At 43.6% G+C, this 25,843-nt stretch overlaps 1 protein-coding gene across 1 annotated transcript in view; it reads right to left on the bottom strand.

The window, feature by feature from the left end:
- The window catches only part of MAP3K15 (mitogen-activated protein kinase kinase kinase 15), a gene marked incomplete at its 5' end in the record, with an annotated part of 64,114 nt that overhangs the window by 8,266 nt on the left and 30,005 nt on the right, over positions 1 to 25,843 (bottom strand). Inside the window, 7 exons of the mRNA XM_084869978.1 lie at positions 801 to 984; positions 7,968 to 8,125; positions 16,501 to 16,606; positions 16,779 to 16,909; positions 20,802 to 20,929; positions 22,953 to 23,086; positions 25,186 to 25,273. Of these exons, the coding sequence (XP_084726104.1) occupies positions 801 to 984; positions 7,968 to 8,125; positions 16,501 to 16,606; positions 16,779 to 16,909; positions 20,802 to 20,929; positions 22,953 to 23,086; positions 25,186 to 25,273 (929 nt within the window). The remainder of the gene's footprint in view (positions 1 to 800; positions 985 to 7,967; positions 8,126 to 16,500; positions 16,607 to 16,778; positions 16,910 to 20,801; positions 20,930 to 22,952; positions 23,087 to 25,185; positions 25,274 to 25,843) is intronic.

Below are 25,843 nucleotides of genomic sequence, written 5' to 3'. Positions count from 1 at the left end.
GCTCAGCGAGGGAGAATGTTTGTGAAGGCTCTGAGAGGGAGGCAGTAGGCTGGGAGAGTTGCCCACTCAGAAAGACGGCGAGCGAGACTCAGCGAGAACCCTTGCTTGGGCTTGCTAAGACTGCTGCTCTAACTGCAAACAAATATCCAAGGATCCTGGTGAAATGTGTCTTCTGCTTCAGCAGGTCTGTGATGGGCCTGGGGCTCTGGGTTCTAATCAGCCCATGGGAAACACTCATGTAGCTATTCTCTGGGAGCAAGATGCCGAGACACTCTGCCCTGCAGTCAGACCCCATCTCCACCAGGGAAAGGACAACAAAGGGCTTCTTTTGCGGGCTTACTCTTAGGCCACTGCCAGCAGGACTTAGCGCCCTAGAACAGGTCGCTTGGCTATAATGGGCTGTGGGCTGCAGGACAGCCACCACAGGCAAGCTCCTCCGACATGCCCTTTAATCAAGGTCAGGAGCCACATAAGGGAATAGGCCAGGCTCGAAAAATGAAACACAGGCCCTGCAGGCGGGGGGCGGGGAGGACACAAAAGCCCAGCTAGGGCCGCTCTGGCTTCCCTCCTTGGCCCAATCCCCAAAAAGACTTTAACAAGGTGGGTGGCATCGCTGTCACCTGTGGGGCCCCCTGTGTCCCTGTCAGGAAATCACATTCATTGGCTGTGCTTGGACAACCCCACAATTCTTCTACGAAAACAGGCGGTGTGGCTCACTGAGCACTCTGGAGAGCTGGCACTCTGAGCAACAGAGAACCCAGGGGCCCAGGGGGTCACCCAACTGTCCCAGAAGGCCTCACCTGATGGCTTGAAAGCAATTCGGGTCTTCTTGCCCTTGTTCACCTGCCTTAAGAAATCCATTTTGAGCAGGTCGGCGGCAGTGGCACGTTTGTGCGGGTCAGGCTCGAAACAGGATAAAAGGAAGGCTCTGGCTTCAGCTGAAAGGACTTTCGGAATCTCAGGATGCATCTTAAACAGCCCCACCTGCATTTTGAGGGAGGAGTGGCCAAAGTGACAGTGAGGCCTCAGGGAAAACATGTATACGCCTTCAATACCAAGCTCCCAGTCCGTTATCCTGAGGGGCTGCGGATGGATGAAGCACAGCAGCCTCAATGACTGGTACCCGTGTCCAAGCCACAATGGGCTCTTGGAACTTTGCCCAGCAGATTGCGGGGGAAATGATGCCGGGGCAGTTTCAGAGCCTAGGCCTTAGGAGGCTTTGGGGCTTCTGTTGCGGTCCTCTCAGAGCCTGAGACCACTAAGCTGGGGGAACATCCAAGGTGAAGGCCTCCAAGAGCATCCTGCCCCAGCCAAGCCAGCACATGATTGAGCCTGGGTAAGACCGGAGGGAGAGCCAATCGTTAGCACACAGGATCATGGGAAATATAAAGTGGTTTTTTTTAGCTTCTATAGTTTTGGGGTGGTTTGTTACACATAAGATACATGAGATGAGGCTGGGACCGTAGCCTGCAGCAGGATGCTCTAACCGAGGGGGCTCAAAGGTATCTGTGGTCTGTTCCCTGATGCACAGGATCCCCGAAGGACAGCCCCTTTAAGTGCACTCACAGCCCCAATCCTTCACCTCCAGCTGCAAACCATGTGCACACCATGGAGGCTGGTACCTCATGGCCCACAGCCTTATCCTCCTGGGGTACAACTGGCCGAAGGAGGGGCACTGCCCTTTCCTCTTCAGGCTCCCACTTCTGGCCAGCTCATCCTTGTCCCGCTAAAGACTCTCTGTCCCTGTGGCCTGGAGGAGAGCAGGAGTTGGGGCTAAGCTGTCACCTCAATGTGACATGAGAATGCTTCCACAAGTCCTGCTCATCCACCTTACATAATGGTGCCCAGCGGGGGTGACTCCCCTTAGAGGACTTTTTATTCTTAAAAGTTCACAATCTTCCCTGCATCTTTTTAGAGCCCACCTGACAAGCCCTGGGTGTAAGCCCTTCTGGACTCCAGAGCCACCCCATTCCCAGCTCCTTGGCATCCCCGGGGGGCTGGCCTGGCCTCCCTTGCTCCACTAAGTGAGACCTGGATGCTGCAGAGAATGGCCTTTTGACTTCTCATACCCAAGTCCCTTGACCAGGGTGCAGTAACCATCTCTGATGCCCTGCTCATTGTGGGCTGGAGAGTTTGGGTTGGGGGCGAGGGAGTGGGAAATTACTAACCAACCCAGGGATAAGGGTTCAGTTAAGTAAGATGAGAAAGTTCTAGAGAATTGCTGTACAACATCATACCTGGAGTCAACAAGACTGTACTGTGCACTGAAAAGTAGAGCTCACATTAAGGGCTCTTACCACAATAAAGTGAAATACTGAAAATAAGTTTTGGATTTTGAGAACACTAAAGCTGGATAGAATTCAACCCTCAAGATCTGAAATGCAGGGTGCATTACAGTTAGCATTCTTTACATGAGAGGTGGAGACATGAGAGCACTGGGGGGGGGGGGGGGAGAAGACAAAAATTCAGACCAAGAACCCAAAGTAAGGGGTGGCTTGTCACCTGGGTCTCAGAAAGAAAAGAGCAAACATGGGTGACACCCTGGCACCCTGTAAGTACATTACTTTTATGGGTGCTTTGCTGTTAACTCAAAGGTCCTGTTTTAGTTTTGCAGTGCTGCCACATCCAAGTACTACAGAGTGGGTGGTTTAAAAGAACAGAAATCTAGTCTCATAGTTCTGGAGGCTAAAAGGCTAAAAGTCTGAAATCAAGGTGTCATCTCAGCCAAGCTCGCTCTCGGGAGGCTCTAGGGGAGAACCCTGCCATCTTCTTCCCAGTTTCTGGTGGGGGCTGGCAGTGCTTGGCGTTCCTTGGCTTACAGACATATCACTCCGATTTCTGCCTCCACTCTCACAAGACCTTCTCTCTGTCTCTCTTCACATCATCTTTGTGCCCAAATTTCCACTTTTTATAAAGACACCAGTCATATAAGATTAGTCCCATATAATTGATCCCATTTTAATTTGATTACCTCTGTAAAGACTATTTCCAAATAAGGTCACATTCTGAGGTACTAGGGATCAGATGTTCAATACATTTTTTTTTGGGGGGGGAGGATACAATTAAATCCTTAATAGTCATTTTTGGGGAAAACAGATCCTTTTCTTTTAGACACTTCCCAGAAGTTTCCTGAAAATTTCCTGAAGGATTTTAGAGATACCAGAAATAATTTCTACAGCCTTTACAAACACAGGGGATGTTATTTAATAGTAGCTTTCTAGATAGGAAAAGATGGCTATGTAGGTAAATGCCTGTACTCACTGCCTCCCATAACCACATCAGAATTACAAAATACAGAACAACCATCATTCAGAACCACCTGAAAACTGGCTGAATGGAAGTCCTACAACTAGAGAAGTAAATAAGAAAGCACAATGATACTGGTAAGAGGGGCAGAGGTATAGAACAGGCTGGTCCAACGCCCACATGTGATGCTTTTTTAATCAGGAAGGAGATGGTCTCTAAGGAGACAGCTCCTGAGGAACACGGGGCTCCAGCCCCACACCAGAGCCCCCCCCACCCCCATCCCAGGGTTCCAGAGCTGGGAATAAAAGTACCCATTAACAACAGACTGTAAAAACCAGCAGGGAATAAGGCTCAGTGACACAGAGGCTGCCAGGTGTTCCTTTTAAAGGGCCAGTGCACGAACTGAAGTTACAAGGTCCTGCTTCCTGAGCTCCAGTATCTGGGTGAGGCTCTGGGGGACCCACACACATACGGGGAGGAACTGGCTTTGGGGCAGGAAATCAAGGGGCAGCTTTCTCACAAACAGGGGTACTCTGGGGGGTCTTTGTTCCTATGCTGGGACCTACCCTATCATAGAGCTGACTGGAAGCCATATCTGTTTGCTCCTGCTCTGCTTGGTGATTCCCTGAGACCCCACCCCATCTTATTTTCAGCCCCACCCAACCTGTCTGCAGTGGCTTTGCCTTTTGAATGGCCTGTCCTTATTTAGGCTTAAAATTTTGCTAAAATCTCTTAAACAAGCATGAATAAACCTATGAATAAAAGGCCAAGATCTGACACCAGCACCAGCCTGCCTTGCTTCACAGGTAAGCCTCTCCTGGGCACCTCCAAGCCGATTACAAATAGCTCCTGCAGGGTGGAGCCAGGCAGTGGCTGACTTTGCACCTCCCTGGAAGCCCTAGAGCCAGTGCACCTGGTGGACAACTTCAGACCATAGCATATTACAACTCTATACATCCATAATCTACACACTCAAGGGCAAATTCAGTGAGCACCAAACCCCCACTGAAGCCAGTCCTGCTCCATAAGGGTGTTTCCTGCACAGCAGCTCTCCCACTATAGCTGCAGCTGGTCATCAGAGCCAATTGGCCTGGAAGTCAACTCCTCGCAGTAATGCCAACACAATCAAGGCTAAACTACAAGACTATGCACAAAGACCACACAGGGACACACATAGAGTGCCCAGCTCAGGTGACTGGAGAGGCTAATCCACTGGGCCCTACAGGACACCTACCACACCAAGGCCACTCTACCAATTCCAGGAGACATAGTAGCTCTACCTAATACATAGAAACAAACACAAGGAAGCAGCCAAAATGCTGAGACAAAGAAACATGCCACAAATGAAAGAAGCAGAAGCAAGCAAACTACCGGAAACAGAGTTCAAAACCATGGCTATAAGGTTACTCAAGGATCTTCATGAGACTTTCAGAGATCATAGTGAGAATGCCAAAGACATGAAAAAGACCCAGTCAGAAATTAAGCATACACTAACTGAAATAAAGAATAATTTACAAGGTTTCAACAGTAGAGTACAGGATTCTGAGAATCAAATCAATGATTTGGAATCTGAGGAAGCAAAAAACACCCAATCAGAAGAGCAAAAAGAATAAAAAAAGAATCCTAAAATAGGAAGAAAGTGTAAGGAGCCTCTGAAGCAACTTCAAGCATACCAACATTTGTATTATGGGGATGCCAGAAGGAGATGAGAGAGGGCAAGATATTGAAAACCAATTGGAAGAAATAACAACAGATAACTTCCCTCCCTGATGAAATAAATGAATTTATATGTCCAGGAAGTACAGAGAGGAACCCAAACAAGAGGAACCCAAAGAGGCCCATACCAAAACACATCATAATTAAAATGCCAAGGACTAAAGACAAAATCTTAAAAGAAGCAAGAGAAAAGCAGTTACCTACAAGAGAGCATCCGTAGGAATGGACTGTCAGCTGATTTCTCAACAGAAACTTTGTGGGCGAGGAGGGAGTGGCAAGAAATATTCAAGGCGATGAATAGCAAGGAATTTACAGCCATGATTACTCTACCCAGCAAAGCTCTCATTTAGATTTGAGGGTCAGATAAATAGCTTCACCAACAAGAAAGAGATGAAGAAGGAAAAGGAGGAGGAGGATGAATTTAAAATATGAACAATAAAATGGCAATACATATCTATCAACAATTGAATCTAAAAATAAATAAATAAGAGATCTAATGAACAAAATAAACTGGTGAATAAAATAGAATCGGAGGCATGGAAGCATAAATAGACTGATGAATCCCAGAGGGAAGGGGGAAATGGGGTGGAAGAGTTTAACCAAAGGTCTTACCTATGGACACAGGCAGTAGGGTGGTGAAGGCCTGGGGCGGATTGGGAACTAGGTAGAGGTGGGCAATTGGGGGAAAAAGAGGGACATCTGTAATACTCTAAACAATAAAGACTTTAAAAAAAAATATTTACCTTCATAACTTTAAAAAGAATAGTAGCTATCTAGTTTGCAATGAAAACTGACCTTACGTGCCAACCTAAAAACCTTAATATATTTTCAAAACTTTGTATAGATAATTAGCTACCTTCCTCCCTCTTCTTCTTAAAGAGTACCCTTCAACACTTCATGTAATCCTGGTTTGGTGGTGGTGAACTCCTTTAGCTTTTCCTTGTTTGTGAAGCTCTTTATCTGACCCTCAATTCAAAATGAGAGGTTTGTTGGGTAGAGTAATCTTGCTTGTAGGTCCTTGCTATTCATCACTTTGAATATTTCTTGCCACTCCCTTTATGTCCTATGCATGAACTGAGCAAGTCACAGCCTCCAGACAGGTTTTCTGAGTGTTACAGGAATTTGGACAATCAGAAAGCAGCCAGCCATGGCTCTCGGGTAGACCCTGATGTTTTTCTCAGCACCAGCTACTATTTATTCCAAGGCGTGTGATTGAAGCAGTAGGTAAGATTTTCAATGGTCCTAGTTGGCTCCACTATGGATAGACATGGAAGGGCTGGGGAAGGTCTCTGTTGTCCTCCAGTCCTGGTGTTCAGGATCTTATTGGGACTGCAAGTGCCAAAGGATACTCATTGACTTGAGTTTTTGGATTTGGAGCTTCCTGACAGTTGCTAAGAGGGTGGGGAGCTCTGAGAACCTTCTGCAGGGGGCTGCTCTTACGAAAACAGTTACAGTACCTGCAGTACCATGAGCTGGACTCAGCTCATGGGCACAAAGCTGCACTCATGCCTTTCAGTTCTTTCTAGCAAAGAGGCTGAGCTGGAGGCCTGGCAGAGATGAATAGCAAGGACCTACAAATAGCAAGGTAGGCTGAGAAGTAGGAAGGAAGAAATCACATTCCATTGAGCTGCTTTCATGCCCTATAACTTCATTGTCCATAAGTAGTAGCCATTTTACCTTTTGGGACCCCCCACCTCTCCCAGTTCCTTCTTAGCCTTGGGACAAACAAAAGAGCCCAACAGAAGGTCAGTGCTAGTAACAAACTCTTAAAGCTATAGCCCTCTTCATCTTTTCCAAGTGTACATGGAGCCACAAGCCACAGACCTGACCTTGGACACACAGAGCTGTTTTGGCATCAGCTTTCCTTGGAGTCTCCATCAATCATGTCTCTTCCTCAAGGGAGTATGCCCAGTGGTAAAACCCTACCCACAGTGGCCACTAATCCTATGTAGGACTTCATGCACATGGGTTGCTCTTCCTGGTAGCCCTGGGAGGGTTTTATTAATTTTTAAAATTACTTCTAGGGGGGGGGGGGTTTAAAACAACAAAGGAAACATCGCTAGATACCCAAAGTTTCACCTTTTCCAAACCCAATGAGAAACCTGTTCTCCACAGACACAGACCCATGTGGCCTTTGAGCTTTACCCAGTATAGGGGTAAATACAGATTCCAAATAAGAGGCTTAATTCTCCCCACTAAAAATAAGGGAAGAGGCACTCCTCTTTTCTTAGAGCATTCACTTGAGAAAACTTGTTCGTTCTCTGACTCTTTGAGACATATGTCAATATTTAAAAAAGCTAAGTTAAGACTCTTTCCAGAAATGTTTTTCTGAAGGACCCATGAGCCATCTCTTTGAATGTCATCAGCGAGGACGATGATGCCCCTTATCTATTGGAGGATAGGAGCCCAACTTCAGTGACACCTCACTCCAAAGCTACCTCATGTCTTAAAGGTCTGAGTTACTTTTCCTTTGGGGAAAGCCCATTAGCTAACAGATGGTCACCCCAACAAATCTCAGGTGAGCCATTATGACCAATGCTGTTGTCTAGTCCTTTCACCTGAGAACTAGTTAGCTTTTTCTCTTGAGAGCATGGAAATGGTTACATTGCTTGGCTCAATAAAAAAATGACAGTTTTTTCTGTCTTAGCAGATTGCCTATGATGCAATCTGGTTGAATGCTTATTCAATAACTAGAGGCCTGGGGCACGAAATTCGAGCACAGGTAGGGTCCCTAGGCCTGGCTGGCGATCAGGGCCAATTGGGGCCTTCTGGCTGCTGGCCAAGGCCTCCCTTCCCTGGCTGCCACCTTCCTTCCTTCTGTGCTGCCCTCTGGTGGTTAGCACACATCATATCAAGCAATCAGGGACAATTTGCATATTAGGGTTTTCTATATATAAATAAGACTGTATCCTTTCTCTTCTATCTTTGTAGAGGGGTTTCTGAATTGGGAGATTTTATTTCTATTTCCCTAAAACCGGCAACTTAAATCACTAAACATTTCTTACTTTGTACATTGCTACTTGAGGATCACCAAGTTCATAGAATGGAGGCTTGCCAGTTGCCATCTCAATGATGGTGCAGCCCAGGGACCAGATATCAGCGGCAGATCCGTACCCGAAAAATCCATGATCAATAATCTCAGGTGCCATGTACTGCAGAGTGCCTATTGGAAAAAAAAAAGAAAACAAACATTGTGGGAACCCTATTGTTTCAAAACAAAGCAGACCATTAATAAACAAGTGTGTGATTATTAACTCTCATATTAATTGCAAATGTGGTCTGGTCTCAAGCATGAATGATGTGGTTGCATCTTTTAACCAGAGACATGCAACAGGCCTTCCTTTAATACTAACCATGTTGAAAGAAGAATGCTCAGCCCCTTGAAAAATAAATGGGCCCAATTCAATAAGCACATATTAATGCGTGCCAGATAGAGGGATACCAAAATGTAAGAAACACAGTGCTGGACCTTTGGCAGCTGCCTAGTGAAGTAGACAGACATCATGATAATGGTGATGATGATGATGGTGGCTGTAATAATGGCAAAATGTAGTAAGTACTATAACAGGTGCCTGGTTTGAGCCAGAGAAAACTATTGCTGGGTCAATTTGGGTTGCTGAGAAGTAAAGGCCAAAACAGGATTAGATATATGAGAGGAGAACTGTTGGGGAGAATATATATGAAGGATAAAGGGGGGAACAGGATGGATGGGAAGGGGGAGCCGTCAAACTACAATGAAGGTCTGACGCCTGGGAAAGGAGAAGACGAAGGAAGTATTGGGTAGGAAAGGTCTCAAATGGCACAGCAGCTCTCAGCTCCAGCCATGCCAGTGAGGTGTCCAAACGTTGCCTACTGTTAGTGTCCCACATTTGTTCTAGTGTTACGCCCAGACTTCGTGATCCCCAAGGACCACCAGGGAGCCGAGTCCGATGCAATAAACAAGAGCCTTTTCCATGCTAGCATGGGCTCTGTCCCACTCACGCCAGCAGCATGGTGGAAGAGAGAGCGAATTTCGCCCAGTCCAGGGGTTTTTCTCCGGTCGGTGGTGATGTCACTGCCTCGGCTAACCCTGATTGGTTGGGTGAGGGCTAGGGATAACTCCGCCCTGCCCCACAGTGGAGTCGGGAGCTCATCCTCGCCCCGCCCTGCCCTCTCACTAGTAACTCCACCATGCTGAGTCATTGGCTAGAAATAGTCAGGGTAAAGCATGAGCATGCCATGAACATGGTGGCAGAACTAAAGGGGCAGCAGCTGGGGCTGCCAGTGAACCAGACTCCTGCTGTAGAGGTCATGGAGGTAGACAAAGGGATTTGGAGGACTTCTAGGCAAGGGGAAGAGCTTGTGCAAAAGTCCAATGAATGTGAAGTCCAGGGTGAGTTCAGGGAGCTATAAGCGATGCCTTACACAGGGCAGGGGAGGGAAGAATGAAGGAGGCAATGGCCAGGGCCCAGCCCAATGGCAAGCTGTGTATTCCAAAGGCTCTGGCTTTGCGCTTTTTCCTGTGGCCCATGAGCCACCACAGGCAAGGGGGTGATCAGACAGGGAGAAAGAGGGGCTGGATATTGAAGAACTGTTGCACCTATAGGAACAGGGAGGGCATCAAGAGTTCTGGCAGTAAAATCCTGGAAAATTTGCTTTCCTTAAAGCTGGCTTCCAAAAGGGCTTCATATCTTCCCTAAATGCACCCTCCTCCCCCCGCGATTTGTGCCCACACACTGCTCACCCACCAGCCTGGCTCTCAGGTACCAAACAAAATGATCAGTTTCCACAGATACTGATTCAGGGGCCTCCTGCCCAGATAAGAGTTCAAAGGGTTGAAATAGTAGAGACTGAAGGTGGCGGGGGGGGGGCGTTGACAACAACTTCTTTAGAGAGAACTGTGCTGGGAGCTCTACCCTCTCTCATTCAAGGAATTGTGGAAGGACTGTCCTCAGAAGGGTGTGGGTCCATAGTGACTCAAACAAGTCAGCATAAATCACACTTGAAAGGAAGCTACGTGTTAGCATCTCCCATGGGCTCCGAGAGATAATGTTTGAGTGCAAAGGTTCAAAATTTAATAGAATGAACAGAAATGAGAAGTAAGGTGCAGCTTCCCAAGGACTCAGGGGCCACCCCAGTTTCCCTGCCCAAGGGATGGGCCCGGTGGAAGGGGGCCCACTTCCTCCTACACAAAGTCTTTTCAGGCTCCTTGGAGGCCCACTCAGAGTTTCATATGCATGTGTGTCTCCTGCAGGTAAGCTGCACAGATAGCTGGTTCCCATGGGAACGAAGCAGCTTAGAGAAACTGTGGGAGACCATAGGGTCTGCAGTTATGTTCATGCCTTTCTCACAGCAGGAGATAGGTGCATGAACCCTAGATACCAGATGTGAGACCCACTGTAAAAATAATGTTTTAGCGTCTTTTAAAAAGGAATCCTGCCCAAAGGCAGTCCTGGATCCCTCAGCAGGAAGAGAAAGAGAGAGATTAATATAATGCAAGGGGTAAAATATTGGGGGGGGGTGTCAGCTCAAGAACAGGCCCCTAAATATGGTGTGGGAGCTATATTTAGAGGGACCCAGCCAGAAAGTGTTAATAGTAATAGCCCACAAAGCCAGCCTGGATCAGTGTGAACCAAGTGAAAATGAGCTGTGGCCCTTTCCTCTTCTCCTGCAGCTTGTCCAGAGGGAAGAGGGGAGGGAGGGAGAAAAGAGAAAAGGTCCTGATTCCAGTGCTGTGTGCCACTGGGCCAGCAGCGACAGGGGAGGAGTCTGAATGAGGACCAGAGTGTTAACTAATATGGTAGCCGGAACCCTTCCAAAGGTAGACTATGTTTGCTTTCAAAGTGTCATTAAGACTTTCTCTTTGAACTGAAGGGTCCCGGGTTCGATTCCGGTCAAGGGCATGTACCTTGGTTGCGGGCAGATCCCCAGTAGGGGGTGTGCAAGAGGCAGCTGATCGATGACTCTCTCTCATCGATGTTTCTAACTCTCTATCTCTCTCCCTTCCTCTCTGTACAAAATCAATAAAATATATTAAAAAAAAAAAAGACTTTCTCTTTGAGAGCAGACTGACAGCTGTCAGAAGGGGGAGGGGAGGGGAGGTTGGGAGGCTGGGTGAAAAAGGTGAAGGGATTAAGTACAGATTGGTAGTTACAGAATAGTCATAGAGATGTATAGTATAGGGAATATACACGGAGTGGCCAGATGATGATGATCTCTGAACGCATAATAATCTGGCCACTCAGTGTCTATCCTATATAATAAGAGGCTAATATGCAAACTGTCCCCTCAACCAAGTGTTTGACCAGCAGGCAGGCCGGCCAACCTCCTGTAGAGAGCGCCTGGGAAGGCACATGGGCATTTCTTTAAATTGTCAGCTAAATCCAGGGGGTAGGCAAAGCCACGTGCTGGAAACACATTCTGCCAAAAGGCAGAAGTGTAGTCAGCTTGACCTTCATTTCCGCCCAGGTGTGGGGAGTGGGTTTTATTATGTAAATTCAGCCAAGCACCAGGAATGAATACGACCAGGGCCCACCCTAGAATGCGAATAATCTCCTTGTTCTTGACTTTTAGTAAAACTTCCTGGTATTTGGGGTATAAAATAAACACACTGTAGAGGCTCTGGGCCACTGTTCCTGTCCCTGCCCAAGTCAGAAGACAGTGGTCCCACCCTGCCCCAGCCTTTTCCTTCTATCTCTGTGTCTGTCTCTTTCTTTCATTGTCTCAATCCCCAGCTGCCCCTACTCAGAACTGGACCTCTCTCTAGCTGCGCTGGACTTGGAAAAGAGAGAAATATTTACAACCGCCCATGTCCCTTCTCCCTGGTCAGGCTGGCCGGACCCCACCCATGCACAAATTCATGCACCGGGCCTCTAATACACACACACACTGAGTGGCCAGATTATTACGCATTCAGAGATCATAATAAACTGGCCACTCAGTGTAGTTACTAATATTGTAATTGAAATATAGTGGCAACCATACTTGTGTAAAAACTGCTGTTTGAATTTAACCCTGCTAAGTCTGGCTCTTGCAGCTGATTAAAACACTGGATACTTACCTCAACTTCCAGGTGGAGACCTGGAGGCTAAGGCAATTTTCCCTTGCCTGGGACCAGGACCACAGGAGATTAATTCCCACTGACTCAGTAGCTTCAGGGATAGAAACTGTAGATAACCTTTAGAGACTAACCGCTGAGCTCTGCTTCTGTGTTATTTGCTATTGCAAGATAGGGCCACATTCCAATGTCCAGCAGGATGTGGCTGGGAACCAACCCTGCGGGCTGTCCCCAGTCTTTAGAATGTAGTCTTTAGGATTTAGAATTTAGAACAAAGGAAAATTCCTGTGGTTTGAACCTTTAAAACGGACTGCCTACCCCTGAAATGGTGCAGTCGTGTGGAGACCACCTGCGTGTGGTGCTCTCGCGGCTGTCCTGGCCAGTTATTTCAATAAATCCTTGCCTGCTTTTTTAATTAATCATCAGCCTCTGGTGGTCTTATTTTGAACCCAGATTTCAACCCCACAACAGTAATAACTACATATGGTGCTAGCTGGGTATTTAAAAATGGGGGAGACCACTCTATAAAGTACATTATTACCTAACCACTACGCTGTACACCTAAAATTAATAAAAATATTGAATGTAAATTGTAATTGAAAAATAAAAATAAATGAGAAACTAAAAATTAAAAAGACTTTCTCTTTATTAAGGGTGGCTGGAATAGTTATGGGAAATGACTGGTGCCCCAAGCAGGATGTAAAGGGCAGGGGGAGACAAAAATAAAATGGCTGTTATGAATATACCCTCTGAGTCCAACATGTTTAACATGTTAGTTATGCCCATAAGCTCAATCTCTCAAAAGCTCCTGCCAGCTCTACTATCCCATGACTTCTAAGAGCAAATTAGTATTTTTTTTTTTTATCAAATCTTTCTGTTGCAATTGCTATGAATCAGGTACTAGTCAAAGCACTTCACCAATATTAACTTATTTAATCCTCACAAAGGCTCTATGGAGTAGGTACTATGAGCATCTGTTTTACTTGTGAAACAGCTGAGGCACAGAGTGGTTAAGTAACATGCCCAAGGTCACAAAGCTAGCAAGTGATTGAATATGAATCTAAACCAAGGATGTTTACAGCCACAGACCAAAAGAGAGTTCCTGTTTTGAGTTTCACTCCTCTGTATTGACCCAAGAAAGATGAAAACATGTGTCCACAAAAAGGCTTGTATGTGTTCATAGCTGTGCCATTCACAATAACCCCCATAGTGGAAATAATCCCAATGACCCCTAAGTGGTGGGTAGATAAACAGAATGTGACCTAGCCACACAATGGAAGACTATTCAGGCAGAAAAGGAACCAAGTGCCAACATAGACTATAGCACAGTGAACCTCAAAGATTGTGCAGTGAAAGAAGCTCCACGCAAAGGACCACATATGCTACCACTCAGTTTCTGGCAAATCTATACCATCAGCAGTGGTCTGGGGCTGGGTGGGAATGGGATTTAATTGAAAGGTGGAACAGGGATCCTTTTGGGGGTGGTAGAAGCATACGAAACCTAGCTTGTGGTGATGGCTGCACAACTAGGAAAACTGACTAGAAACCACTGAGTTGTGCATTTTAAATGTGTGCATTTTATGATGTGCAAACTATACAAAAGCAAAGAGGACTGCCCTAATCGGTTTGGCTCAGTGGATAGAGCGTCGGCCTGTGGACTGAAAGGTCCCAGGTTCGAGTCCGGTCAAGGACATGTACCTTGGTTGCAGGCACATCCCCCGTGGGAGGTGTGCAGGAGGCAGCTGATTGATGTTTCTCTCTTATCAATGTTTCTAACTCTCTATCCTCCCTTCCTCTCTGTAAAAAATCAACAAAATATATATATTTTTTATTTATTTATTTATTTATTTATTTATTTTTCCTTTTTTTAAAAAAAATATATTTTATTGATTTTTCACAGAGAGGAAGAGAGAGATAGAAAGTTAGAAACATCGATGAGAGAGAATCATCGATCAGCTGCCTCTTTCACACCCCCTACCGGGGATGTGCCCGCAACCAAGGTACATGCCCTTGACCGGAATCGAACCCGGGACCTTTCAGTCCGCAGGCCAACGCTCTATCCACTGAGCCAAACCGGTCCCAGCAACAAAATATATATATATTTTTAAAGCAGAGGACTGATCCTGGTCATAAAGGCCCTTCCTCCTGTTCTAGCTGGTTTACACACACATGAAGATCCTTCAGAGGAACACAGGAGGGAGGGCTTCAGACAAAGAAGTTGCTCGAAGCCTTTGGCTCTCCTTTTAGGCTCTGGGAGCCTTTGGGCATTTGCGTGGAAAAGGCCCACTGTGTCCTCCCTGAGATTTCTGTTTTGCGAAGAGTAATCATATACAGGGGAATTTCCTACCCCACATGAGACCTCTTTTTTATTATTCCCCAAACACCCCAGCATCATTTTGCAATGCAAAATTCATGCCTCCTCAAGCCAATTACTTGGGAAAATTTGATATGTGATAATGAATTATACATGACTTTTCTTTGTGAATTTTTTTTCCTTTGGGATGCTAATTATGAGGTAAATTGTTGCGGGGGTGGGGGGGGGAGGGTTATGCCTTGAAATAAGTTCTTGTCATATCAGAGTCCCTCTTGTTACATTTTGTCAAGCTAATCGGTGGCTTCCAAAGAGGAGGATTCAAGTCATTTTCAATTAAGGTAATAAAAAAATGTTCCAGTCTTATGTACATATATACATACTCATATTCCTGTTGATATATGTATATTTATATCAAAAACAATGAAAATCCAATACACTCTTCCTTTGGCAGATTATGGTGGAGTCCTCGATGCAATATTTTTTTTTTTATTTTGAGTGCATGTACCTCCCTGGTTTACAACTGAAAAGTCATTTCTAATGTATAAAAGTTCCCTTCAGATAGGGAATGTGTCTCCATTATTGGCGTCCAATGGCCAACAGACAATAATTCTCTTGTTGAAAAAAAGTCTTCCAAAGCTGAGACAGTAATCACCCAAACTAAGGCCAAATCTGTCCACTGCACAGCTTGGTGCTGCAGGGACAGAGAGTAGTTATCTGCCTTTTATAGCTTATTTCAGAGCTATAAAATCACAAGCGTTGTTTCATAATTCCATTAAGCAAGATCTTCGTGATCCTTTTATTATACTATAGGGCAGTGGTGGGCAAACTCATTAGTCAACAGAGCCAAATGTCAACAGTACAACGATTGAAATTTCTTTTGAGAGCTGAAAACTGACTTCTACGCATGGGCCATGAAGTTTCAATTACACTGTTTGTGTGTGCCTGCACATGGTATTTTGTAGAAGAGCCACACTCAAAGGAGCCAAAGAATCGCATGTGGTTCGAGAGCCGCAGTTTATTGACCACTGCTTTAGGGGATCATAAACCTTTACTTATCTAAAATTAGTTCGGAATTTCTTCCCAAATATGAATTTTTTTTTGCTATAGTTGCTTTTAAGCAGGAATCTCAAAAAGCCATAGGTAGCTTTTTTAAATTATATATTTTTATTGTTTCAGAGAGGAAGGGAGAGGAAAAGAGAAACAATGAGAGAATCATTGATTGGCTGCCTCCTGCATGCCCCCCTACTAGGAATTGAGCCCAAACCCGGCCATATGCTCTTGACCGGAATCAATCCTATGACCCTTTAGTCCAGTGTTTTCCAAACTTCTCTCATGATGAGAATCACCTGGTGGAGTTGTTAAAACACAGATTCCTGAATCCCAACTAAGAAGTGCTAAACTAGAATTTTTGGGAACATATAGGTAAAATTGTATACTTAACTAGTGCTCTAAGACAGATGTTATATACAGAGCACTAAGTTAGGTATGCAATTTTACCTATATGTTCTCAAAAATTCTAGTTTAGCACTTCTTAGTTGGGATTCAAGAATCTGTGTTTTAACAACTCCACCAGGTGATTCTCATCATGAGAGAAGTTTGGGAAACACTGCTTTAGTCCAAAGGCTGATGCTGTATCCACTGAGCCAAACCGGCTACGGCCACAGGTAGCTTTTGAGCACCATTCTATTCATTTGTCTTGTAAATAGAAAGCTAGCTGGCAATTTTAGAGCACTCTGTGACTCCAGTCCCTCTCAACACTTAAATGATCCATCACTGACACATGGAAAATTAGTTCCAATCCCTCAAACCCACTTAGAGAACCATATTCCTGTCCTTGGAAATGTAATCCTATCAAAGCATGAGGTACCAGAATTCACTCAAGTAACAGGCTATTTTTATGACAGACCAATAAGATATCCTACTAAGTTGTCTGAGGAACACTGTTGTTCACAATTATCCATGATTCCAAATTACGTGCTGCTAAACTTGAAAGTGATGCCACCATTTTGCTGATTGCTTAGAAACCCTCAGAAACCTCAGCACTACACTGACCCAAAATTTGAAGGCAAAGAAGGAAGGCAATCTTGTTGCCACAGTAGCTGGCTAAGTGTGGCATTATGACCAAGTTCAAACAATTTGAAATTTAATACAATGTTCACTTCATTTATCAATTGCCAGCTCTGCTTACCAGCAAAAGTCTCTGCACATGCATTCACTCCTATAAGACGTTTAGAAGTTCCAAAATCGGAGATTTTCACCACCCCACTATAGGTATTCACCAGAACATTGTCACCCTGTAGAAAAGAAAGAACATCAAATGCTTAAAGACAGATTTCAAACACACACACACAAAACAACAATAAAAACAAAAAAACAAGAAAAGCAAAAGCAAAACAGATTTGGACCTTATGAAACAGTGATCTGAGATGCATTTACAAGACCTCTTTGGCTCAGACAAGCAAATACCTTTATGTCTCTGTGCACAATGTGGTTTTTGTGGAGATAGTTAAGGCCTTCCAGGATCTGCTTAGTGTAAACCTTGAGGGTGGACTCCTTTATCGGCCCCCACTTTGTTTGCAAAAGAGAAGAAAGGCTTCCTGGAAATGAACACAGCACAAAACTCATCAGGGTGACGAAGATTGAGTTTTAAGAGCGCAGGGAAATACAGTCAGGTGATGTTTTGATCCTAATATAAGCACTCACACCAAAATCTTTGCAGCTGGGCTAAATGCAATGCCTTTCCCTCCATCTGTTGCCTGTTTCCAAATGAGTGAGCACTGCAGCCAGAGAAGGGACTAGAAGTAAGTCAGCACACCAGCCTGACTGGAGGAGGAGAGTGAATTGGAACCACTTGTGACCCTGGAAATTCAGGGGGCCACCTTTGGGCTTAGCTCTGTTCAGCTTCACAAAGTCAGAAGAGGGCAACAGTTGCTCTCTGACCTTGGGATGGCTGGCCCAACTCTGTATAATAGATCCTGGATGTATGTCTCAGCCACTCAGCTTGGATCAAAGCCACATCTTACACCACACCCTGAATTCAGAGGTAGACAGGACCAGAGAGAGGGGCTTTTTAGGGCAACAGGGACCAGGATCAGCGGAGGCTGGGTCTCTGCATCCTCATTATGAGAAGTCCCCAATGCCAGTTCATAGGGACAGGGACATCTTAGCAACAACCCCCCTGCAATTATACTACCGTGTTTCCCCGAAAAGAAGACATCCTCCGAAAATAAGACCTACTTACAGGTTTCCTTCTGAGTGAAATATAAGGCATCCCCCCGAAAATAAGCCCCCCACCCAGGCTAAATATGAGAGATTTGGTCCACTGATTCTGAAAGAAATAGAGTCACAAGAAATTCACCAGGAAATTCAGAAATTGGATTGTTATGATGATGTTCCAGAAGAAGATGACATGATTGTCATTGAATAAATGAGTAAATTCTTGACACTGTAGGATTCACAGTTTGTCTGGTTTGTGTTGACAACTATTGTACCTTACTACCGTACCATATACAGGTAATAAATTTCCTTTATTTTTATTTAACAATAAATGTGTACCGTATTCTTCTTCATGGAAAAATAAGACATCTCCTGAAAATAAGACCTAGCATCTTTGGGAGCAAAAAATAATATAAGACACTGTCTTATTTTCGGGAAAACAGGGTATTAAACATTAAACCTTTAGGCCCAAAGTAAACCTCCCTTTACTTTATTCTGATCCTGTTTCAGAGCTCTTTACCCAGAGTTGTGGGGGAAACAAAACAATCCCTATCTGAAAAAGGGGATGTACACATTTATTGTCATCCTTAAACCTCACACCTAGAATATTAATTAATGTGAATAGTAACTGACATATTTTCTGTTAGACTATGAATAACCTGAAGGAAGAGGAAACTTTATTTCTCTTTAATGTAATCCTCAAAATCAAGCCCACTGGCTCTTAATATATATTAGTCAGGTTCCTACTATAATAGTGGGCTCTTAATACTTGTTAGTTGAATGAGTAAATATAGATTTCAAACTGAACTTTTTACATTTGTATCAAGATTGTAATTATCATTATTAATTTTTAAATTATTTATTTATTTATTTATTTTAAATATATTTTGTTGATTTTGTACAGAGAGGAAGGGAGAGAGATAGAGAGCTAGAAACATCGATGAGAGAGAGTCATCGACCAGCTGCCTCCTGCACACCCCCCACTGGGGATATGCCCGCAACCAATGTACATGCCCTTGACCGGAATCGAACCCAAGCCGACGCTCTATCCATTGAGCCAAACCGGTCTCGGCTAATTTTTAAATTATTTAAATGAAGACTTCCTTGCTCTCTGCCACACACCATTTTAAGAGCTTTACTTACATTTTCTCATTCAATCCACCCAAACCCTCACTAAGATAGGGTCAATATTCCTCCAATAATTATTACCACACCCGTGAACGAAAAGGGGCCACATGCTAACCTAACTCAGGAAAGGCCTGCGTGGAGGCCTTGCAAACTCAGAGACCTAAAGTAACCACAAAGGATGGTCTGAAATGAAAACCTTTAATGAAAAAGCAGTTTACAGTGGGTAGTCATGTCCTAGGCCAGTGGTCGGCAAACTCATTAGTCAACAGAGCGGCAAACCGCAGCTTGAGCAGCGGTTTGCAGACCACTGTCCTAGGGCCTAGGCCAGTATCTTCCCTGACAAAGAACAACTATGATCTTTCCAGAGCCTATTATCTTTTTGCATCTAAGATAACTTACCTGTGGAATGTCAAGGTAACTTTAAGTTTCCTTTTTCTGGACCCTTCAGGGCACAGCCAGGATGCATTTCCCTCATTGTTATTGTAATCGTGTTAATTGTTGACTGTTAACTACCTTACACCCACCTGAGTAAGGAAGCACATGTCTATCATTTTACTAATTATCCAATCCCAGAGGTTTCCCCGATTTGCTTTCTCCCACCTCCCTAATCTATTACCAAATGGATTTTATGTAACCCATTTATGTCTCCTCCTTTGACAGTAATGTATTGTATAAAACAAGGTGAGCCCTAGCCAGTCTTGCTTAGTGGATAGAGCATCAGCCTGTGGACTGAAGGGTCCCAGGTTCTATTCTGGTCAAGAGCACATTTGTAAGTTATGTTGCAGGCTCGATTCCCCAGTAGGAGGTATGCAGGAGGCAGCCAATCGATTTTCTCTCATCATTCATGTTTCTATTTCTCTCTCTTCCTTTCCTCTCTGAAATAAACAAAAATATATTAAAACAAGGTGAAAAACCACCATTCTCTGGAACACTATCTTAATACGTTAAGATTCTGCTTCCTGGAAAATGTCAACAGTTTGGCTCAAATAAACTCACAAAGTTTCTTTACAGGTTTTAATGTGTGATTTTTTTTTTTTTTAACGATAACACAACAATTATTGTAGTAACTAGAGGCCCAGTGCAGGGGGTGGGGGTCCCTCAGCCTGGGCCGCAGGCGCAGGGGCCTGGGACCATGGGGTGTGAGGTTTGTCCCTCTCCTGGGCCGCAGGTGCAGGTGCAACCGCTGGTGGGCGGGCAACTTGTCCCTCTCTTAGGCTGCAGCCTGGCTGTCCTCATTCCTCTCCCTCCTCCCTTCTAGCTTTGAATTTTGTGCCTGGCTGGTTCCCAGGGTTGAATGTCTGAGCCATTACAGTGTGAGGGAGGAGCATATTAGCTCTTTATTACATATGATTGCTATTTCTCCAATTTAGATTTCATTTAGTCAGTCAGAAAACGGAGGGCACAGAGATGTAAAGAATTTGCCTGACGTCACCCAACTTGCAGACAGACCAATTCAAATGAGATGATCTGGCTCGACACAGGAACTCATACTTCCTGCACCATACTGCTGCTTTGGGGGATTTTATAGCTGAAGCACTGGTGTTCGATTTCACTGTCAACATGTTATTTTTCAATGTCATTTTAATAAACCTATGTCCTGCTTTGTCAAAACCACCTTTAAACTCCTAGACTAGGGGTGTCGAACTCAATCAGAGAAAGGGCCAAAATCTAAAATCCAGCCTAAATCGCGGGCCGAATGGTTTACTGAACAGTCATAAACTGACAATGTCATAAACTGACAGCGGAGTGCAGTGATGACAGCGCGGTGCGGGCCACATTGCAAGGCCTGGCGGGCTGGATTTGGCCCGCGGGCCTTGTGTTTGACACATGTGTCCTAGACTGTGAAGGCCTCAAGACTGGAGACTATGCTTTACTCATCTCTGTCTCCATCACTCAGCCCCAGTAAACCCTCAATGAATACTTGATGATTAAATTAAGAAACCAGAAATCAAAAAAGAAGAGGAATCAGAAATCGACTGTTTGTGACACTGGAAAGTGGCATCCAACTCCTCTGAGAAATACATGCTGCTCTCCCACCTCTGAGAGGCCTGTCATTCTTTAAATGGCAGGATGGATAATGATGTGCATATTACATCCCATCAGTGATTTTCAGAGTGTGAGGCCAGAAGGCCAGCGACTACTCACCCCCAGGCACCTGCTCCATGAATATCTTAATGAAGCCATCTTCAGAAACAGAGCCCAGATACTGGACGACATTGCGGTGCTTGAGGTTCTTGTGCAAGGCTATTTCCTCATGAAGAGACTGGGAGTACCTAGTAGGAAAAACAAAGCCAGTGTCACCTGCCAAATCCCAGGGGCTTGGGGTCCACATTCTATCACCAGTACCTGCCCTATTGTTGGCCATCACTTCTTTCTGGAAACTTTCTCCCTTGGATCCCATGATCCTAATCAGCTTCCCACTTGTAAATTAGGGGTAATAATACCAGCCACCGAGGGCTGCTGGGGACCAAAGTGGGTCAGATTTCTCAGATACCCATGGAGTGCCTGCTGTGTGGTAGGAACTCATTAAATGGCTGCTGTTGTTATTATCACTAGTATGTTAAGGCCTGAACTCTTTAACCATCCTTGGCCTCTCTCACCAGCCCCCATGAAGAGTAGTGTTCTAGAAGGTTCTGTCCTCATTTTGCAGACTCACTCTAGCCCAGTGGTTGGCAAACTCATTAATCAACAGAGCAGCAAAACGCGGCTCGCGAGCCACAGTTTGCTGACCACTGGTCTATTGTGACTTGAATATAGAAAGTGGTGCAGTAAAGGGTTCTTGAGATGAAGCAAACCTTTTTAAAGATGGAGTCTGACCTGAGTTTGAAGGTTCTTTTGTGCCATGTTAAGCACTATGGTCTTTATGTGGACTTTGTGAAAGGAAATTAAATGATGAGATACATGTTGTAGGAAGAGGGAGGATGGTGGCTAGGGCTAGAATCAAAGAGGCCAGAAGCTGGGACAGGGAGGTCCGTTAGGTGGCTTCTGCTATAGTCTAGAGCAGTGGTCGGCAAACTGCAGCTTGAGAGCCGTGGTTTGCCTCTCTGTTGACTAATGAGTTTGCCCACCACTGCAATAGACAATTTGTTGTTCTCTGAATACACTATGCTTAATAGCACTGTTCTTCCCACAGCATAGAATGCCCTGGCCTTCTTTTCTACCAAGCAAACTCCTAGTCATCCCTCAAAGATGATTTATTTTCTCAAAATTGCCACAACTCACCCAGGAAAAGTAATTAATTCCTTTCCCATGCTCTACAAACTCTCTGTGTACCCTTTTTTAAATAACACTTGTCACTCTAGCTTCCAGGCAGGTTTCTGTATTCCCTACCAAAGTGGGAGAACTCTGGGATAAGGGCAGTATCCTAGTCCTCTTTTAGTCTCCAGTGCCAGCCCAGAATCTGGCACAGAGAAAGTGCTCAATATCCTAAATTCAGGCTGTAAATTTAGGAAATGGGGCAAAACAGTCTCTTAAGTCCCTTCTAACTCTGAATCCCAATGAAAAGCTGAAACAACTATTGCAATCAGTTGAAGGAGACAGTACATGCCAGCAATCCTCCACGTGCCCCCCCTCAAATAAAACACACACACACACACACACACACACACACACACACTTCATAGTTAACACTGAAATGTACTTATTTAGAATTAGGTGGGAAATACATTTTAAAAGGAATAATCATTTAATTAGACTCTAAAAATGTTGAAGATAATGAGTTAGGCTGGAAGAGGTTAATGGGGCCGGGGGGGACGAGAACCTATGTAATACTTTTAACAATAAAGATTTTTTTAAAAAGTTCTAAAAAAAGAAATGAGTTAGTATTACTGGTGATGAAAAAAAACAAAACAAAACCCCAAATCTATGTGTGGGGTTGAAAGGCAGGGTATAAAAGAAGTCTGTATTGCAAAAAGCTATTTTTTTTTTTTACCACATTTCATTTTCTGTAATGATACACCTGAATAAATGTTAGTTATTTAAAATGGTTACAATGTGAATTAAACCACAGAGTCACTATGTAAAAATATAAAACTGCAGACTTAGTTGATGGGTGGAAATCAAACTATTTTTTTTTAAGTATGACTGCAATCCCCATCCATGCCTCTTGGTTCCATTTTCTCAATCTATTTATAATATGCAGAGAACAAAAGGAAATCACTCTTACTACAAGAGAACTGCAAATTTTTGGATGACATAATGTTCTCATCCTTAAATCCTTTGTACCATTGGTGGTGGACATGGGATTTAGTTGTGGAGGTAATGACTGAAGAAATTTGGAAGGTCTGCCCCACTTGCCTGCAATCTTCCTCTGGGATTTCTTTGATGGCTATCCGTATTTGATTACTCAGGTTTCTCCCGGCATACACGATCCCGTATGAGCCTTTCCCCAGCACAACTCGATTACCATTCAGATCAAGGTCATACTCATACTAAAGAAGGAAAAACAAGATAAAAAAGCACACCACTTGTGGAGAAGCCCCACAACAGCCCAAACATTGTACTGCAATTTTTATTTTTTAAATTATTTTTTAATATGTCTTTATTGATTTTAGAGAGGAAGGGAGAAGGGAGAGAGAGATAGAAACATCAATGATGAGAGAATCAGTGATTGGCTGCCTCATGCATGTCCCCTGCTAGGGATCAAGTCTGCAACCTGGGCATGTGGCCTTGACCAGAATGAAACCTGGGATCCTTCAGTCCACAGGATGATGCTCTATCCACTGAGCCAAACCAGCTAGGGCTGTATGCAATTTTTAAAAACTTCTGAAGCCTGGCTGGCGTGGTTCAGTGGTTGAGCTTCAATCCATGAACCAGGAAGTCATAGTTCCATTCCTGGTCAGGGCTTGATCCTCAATAGGGGGCTTGCAGGAGGCAGTTGATCAATTATTCTCTCTCATCATTCATGTTTCTATCTCTCTCCCCCTCTCTGAAATCAATGAAAATATATTTAAAAAAATAAAAACTTATGACTAATGTTCAGTACCAAGCAAGTCACATTTCTTAGGTTATGTTCTTTTAATGAAATATTTATTTTAAAGGGGTAGAATTCTTAGTTACCCATCTATTCATAACACGATTTTATGAAATAGAATCCAAGAAATTAAAAAATATGGCTCATCTGAAACTTAGCTGGCTCACCCTTTGGAGACTACTCCCCATTTTAATGGTGCAATTTAAAAATGGTTCTTAGCATGTTAACTACCCCAAATAGGTGTTTTCCTGCATGATCCCTTACCAACTTGTTAGAAAACAAACCTCTTTCTATAACCCAGAAAGAATGAGAAGGCCAATAAAATTAAATTTGTGTTAACACAAAGTACATATGCTGGGCCTCCTCCCCTCCTTTGGATGTATAAATCCAGCATTACATACACTGTACAAATTGACCTATAATTAGGAGCTATTTTGTTCCCAAAAACTTATCATCAAAAGTTGATGCACAGCTGCATTCTATTTTAATGGTTGCCAACTGGTGGTCCGCGGACCACTGGTGGTCCGCGGACCACTGGTGGTCCGTGAAGTCCGAAAGGTTGACGACTACTGTTCCAGTTGATTCTTCTTGAGGATTAAAACAAATGGAACTCTATGCTGAGCAATACTTACATAAAGCAGAAGCAACAACGGATTATTTCTGTTGCTTCTTATGCTCTACTGTGCTGACTTACGGAAGTACAGAGAACAGCGTGCATGCATGCCTCTTTCCATTTATTTCTAGAGGTGCTCATGACAATTAAGGTTATAATGAGTCCCCATTACTGTCTGATTAAACCAGACATCGTCAGTCTGCTCCATAAAAGGTTTTTATCGCATACCTTTCTCTGGCCTACATCTGTTACCTTCAAAGTACATCCCTTAGTTCATTCCTACAATAAACATTGATTCTAAGCTAAGAATTCAAATACCTGACTGAATTATTAAAATGACTCCTTTATATTTTTCTGAAAGAAGCTTCAAGGAATTAATTTCAGTGTAATTTGAAAGTATAATAAAATTCCATTAAATTGTAATCACTGGGAGAACCTGAATTAATGGCAAATCTGAATAATTGAGCAAGATTTAAATATATGCGTAATGGTGTACTACAACTGTGCTGTTCAAAAGAGCTTATGATGATCCTAATTTCTTAAAAATGATTTAAAAATTGTTATGTTTAATTTATTATATGCAAGTAGCTATAACTAAAGTCACTGTAGGCATAAATGAAAAAGTCTGCTTCTAGCTGGTCAACCATTTATCTTGAAATCTCACAAACATGATTAATTGGCTTAGAAAAAACTTATCCAGAGGTTGTGTATAACAGAAAATTTTAGTCTAGTCCATGCCAAAGTTTTCTTAAACATCATGGCTGAGAGTTTTTCTATAGAGATGCATTAAACTTAATCTCTGAAAGCCATGGATAGTGATGGCTCATAGATGAGTATTTTTAAATATACATTTAAACATTTTTCACAAAAAATGCAGTATTTTCTTTAAGCATCAAAAATATAAAAAATAACCTTTTCCATGTTCTAGGTCTTCTGTGACTCACCTCTAAGGTGTCCCCATCAGAGTCTTCTTCCAGCTGTACTGCAGATACCACTTCATTTGTTATCATCTCTTTAACCAAAGAACAAAATCTACAAGAGCAAATGTCACAAAGATGCTGCTAATTATGATCACTTTTATTCCATAACTTTAGCCATCTTACATTAAACTACAATAAAATATAAAACAAGTTTTATAAGTTCATGGAACAATCAATCCACTCCTTGATTTGACATGGTACTTTAATGGTTATCTAATCTAGTTCAAATACTGACATGATACTTGAATCCCTTCTATACAGTATCCCCACCAACTGGCCAGGCAACTGATGCTTGAACATTCTAGTGATGGAGAAGTCGTTACCACATAAGGCACCTCCTTCTTTGAAAAACTCAATGAAAAATGTTTCACTTATATTGAACTAAGACTTCTTTTATGTGGCTCTCATCCACAGATTCCTTAGAATTAATTCCCTTTTTATATAACAGCCTATTAGAAAAACTTAATTTTACTATGTTCCTATTAAGTTTTTCCTCCTTGTTCCCCAAGGACTTGTTTGTGAGTCATTCCACTAACATAATTACTCAAAAGTGTTCCTGGACTACTCTTTAAGTCTGTCCCCGTGACAGTGTTCCAGGGATGATTTAATCATTACTAAGGAC

Source organism: Pipistrellus hanaki (assembly GCF_964339955.1).
Source record: "Pipistrellus hanaki genome assembly, chromosome: X".
NCBI lineage: Eukaryota > Metazoa > Chordata > Mammalia > Chiroptera > Vespertilionidae > Pipistrellus > Pipistrellus hanaki.
This window is presented reverse-complemented; position numbering and strand designations above follow the sequence as displayed.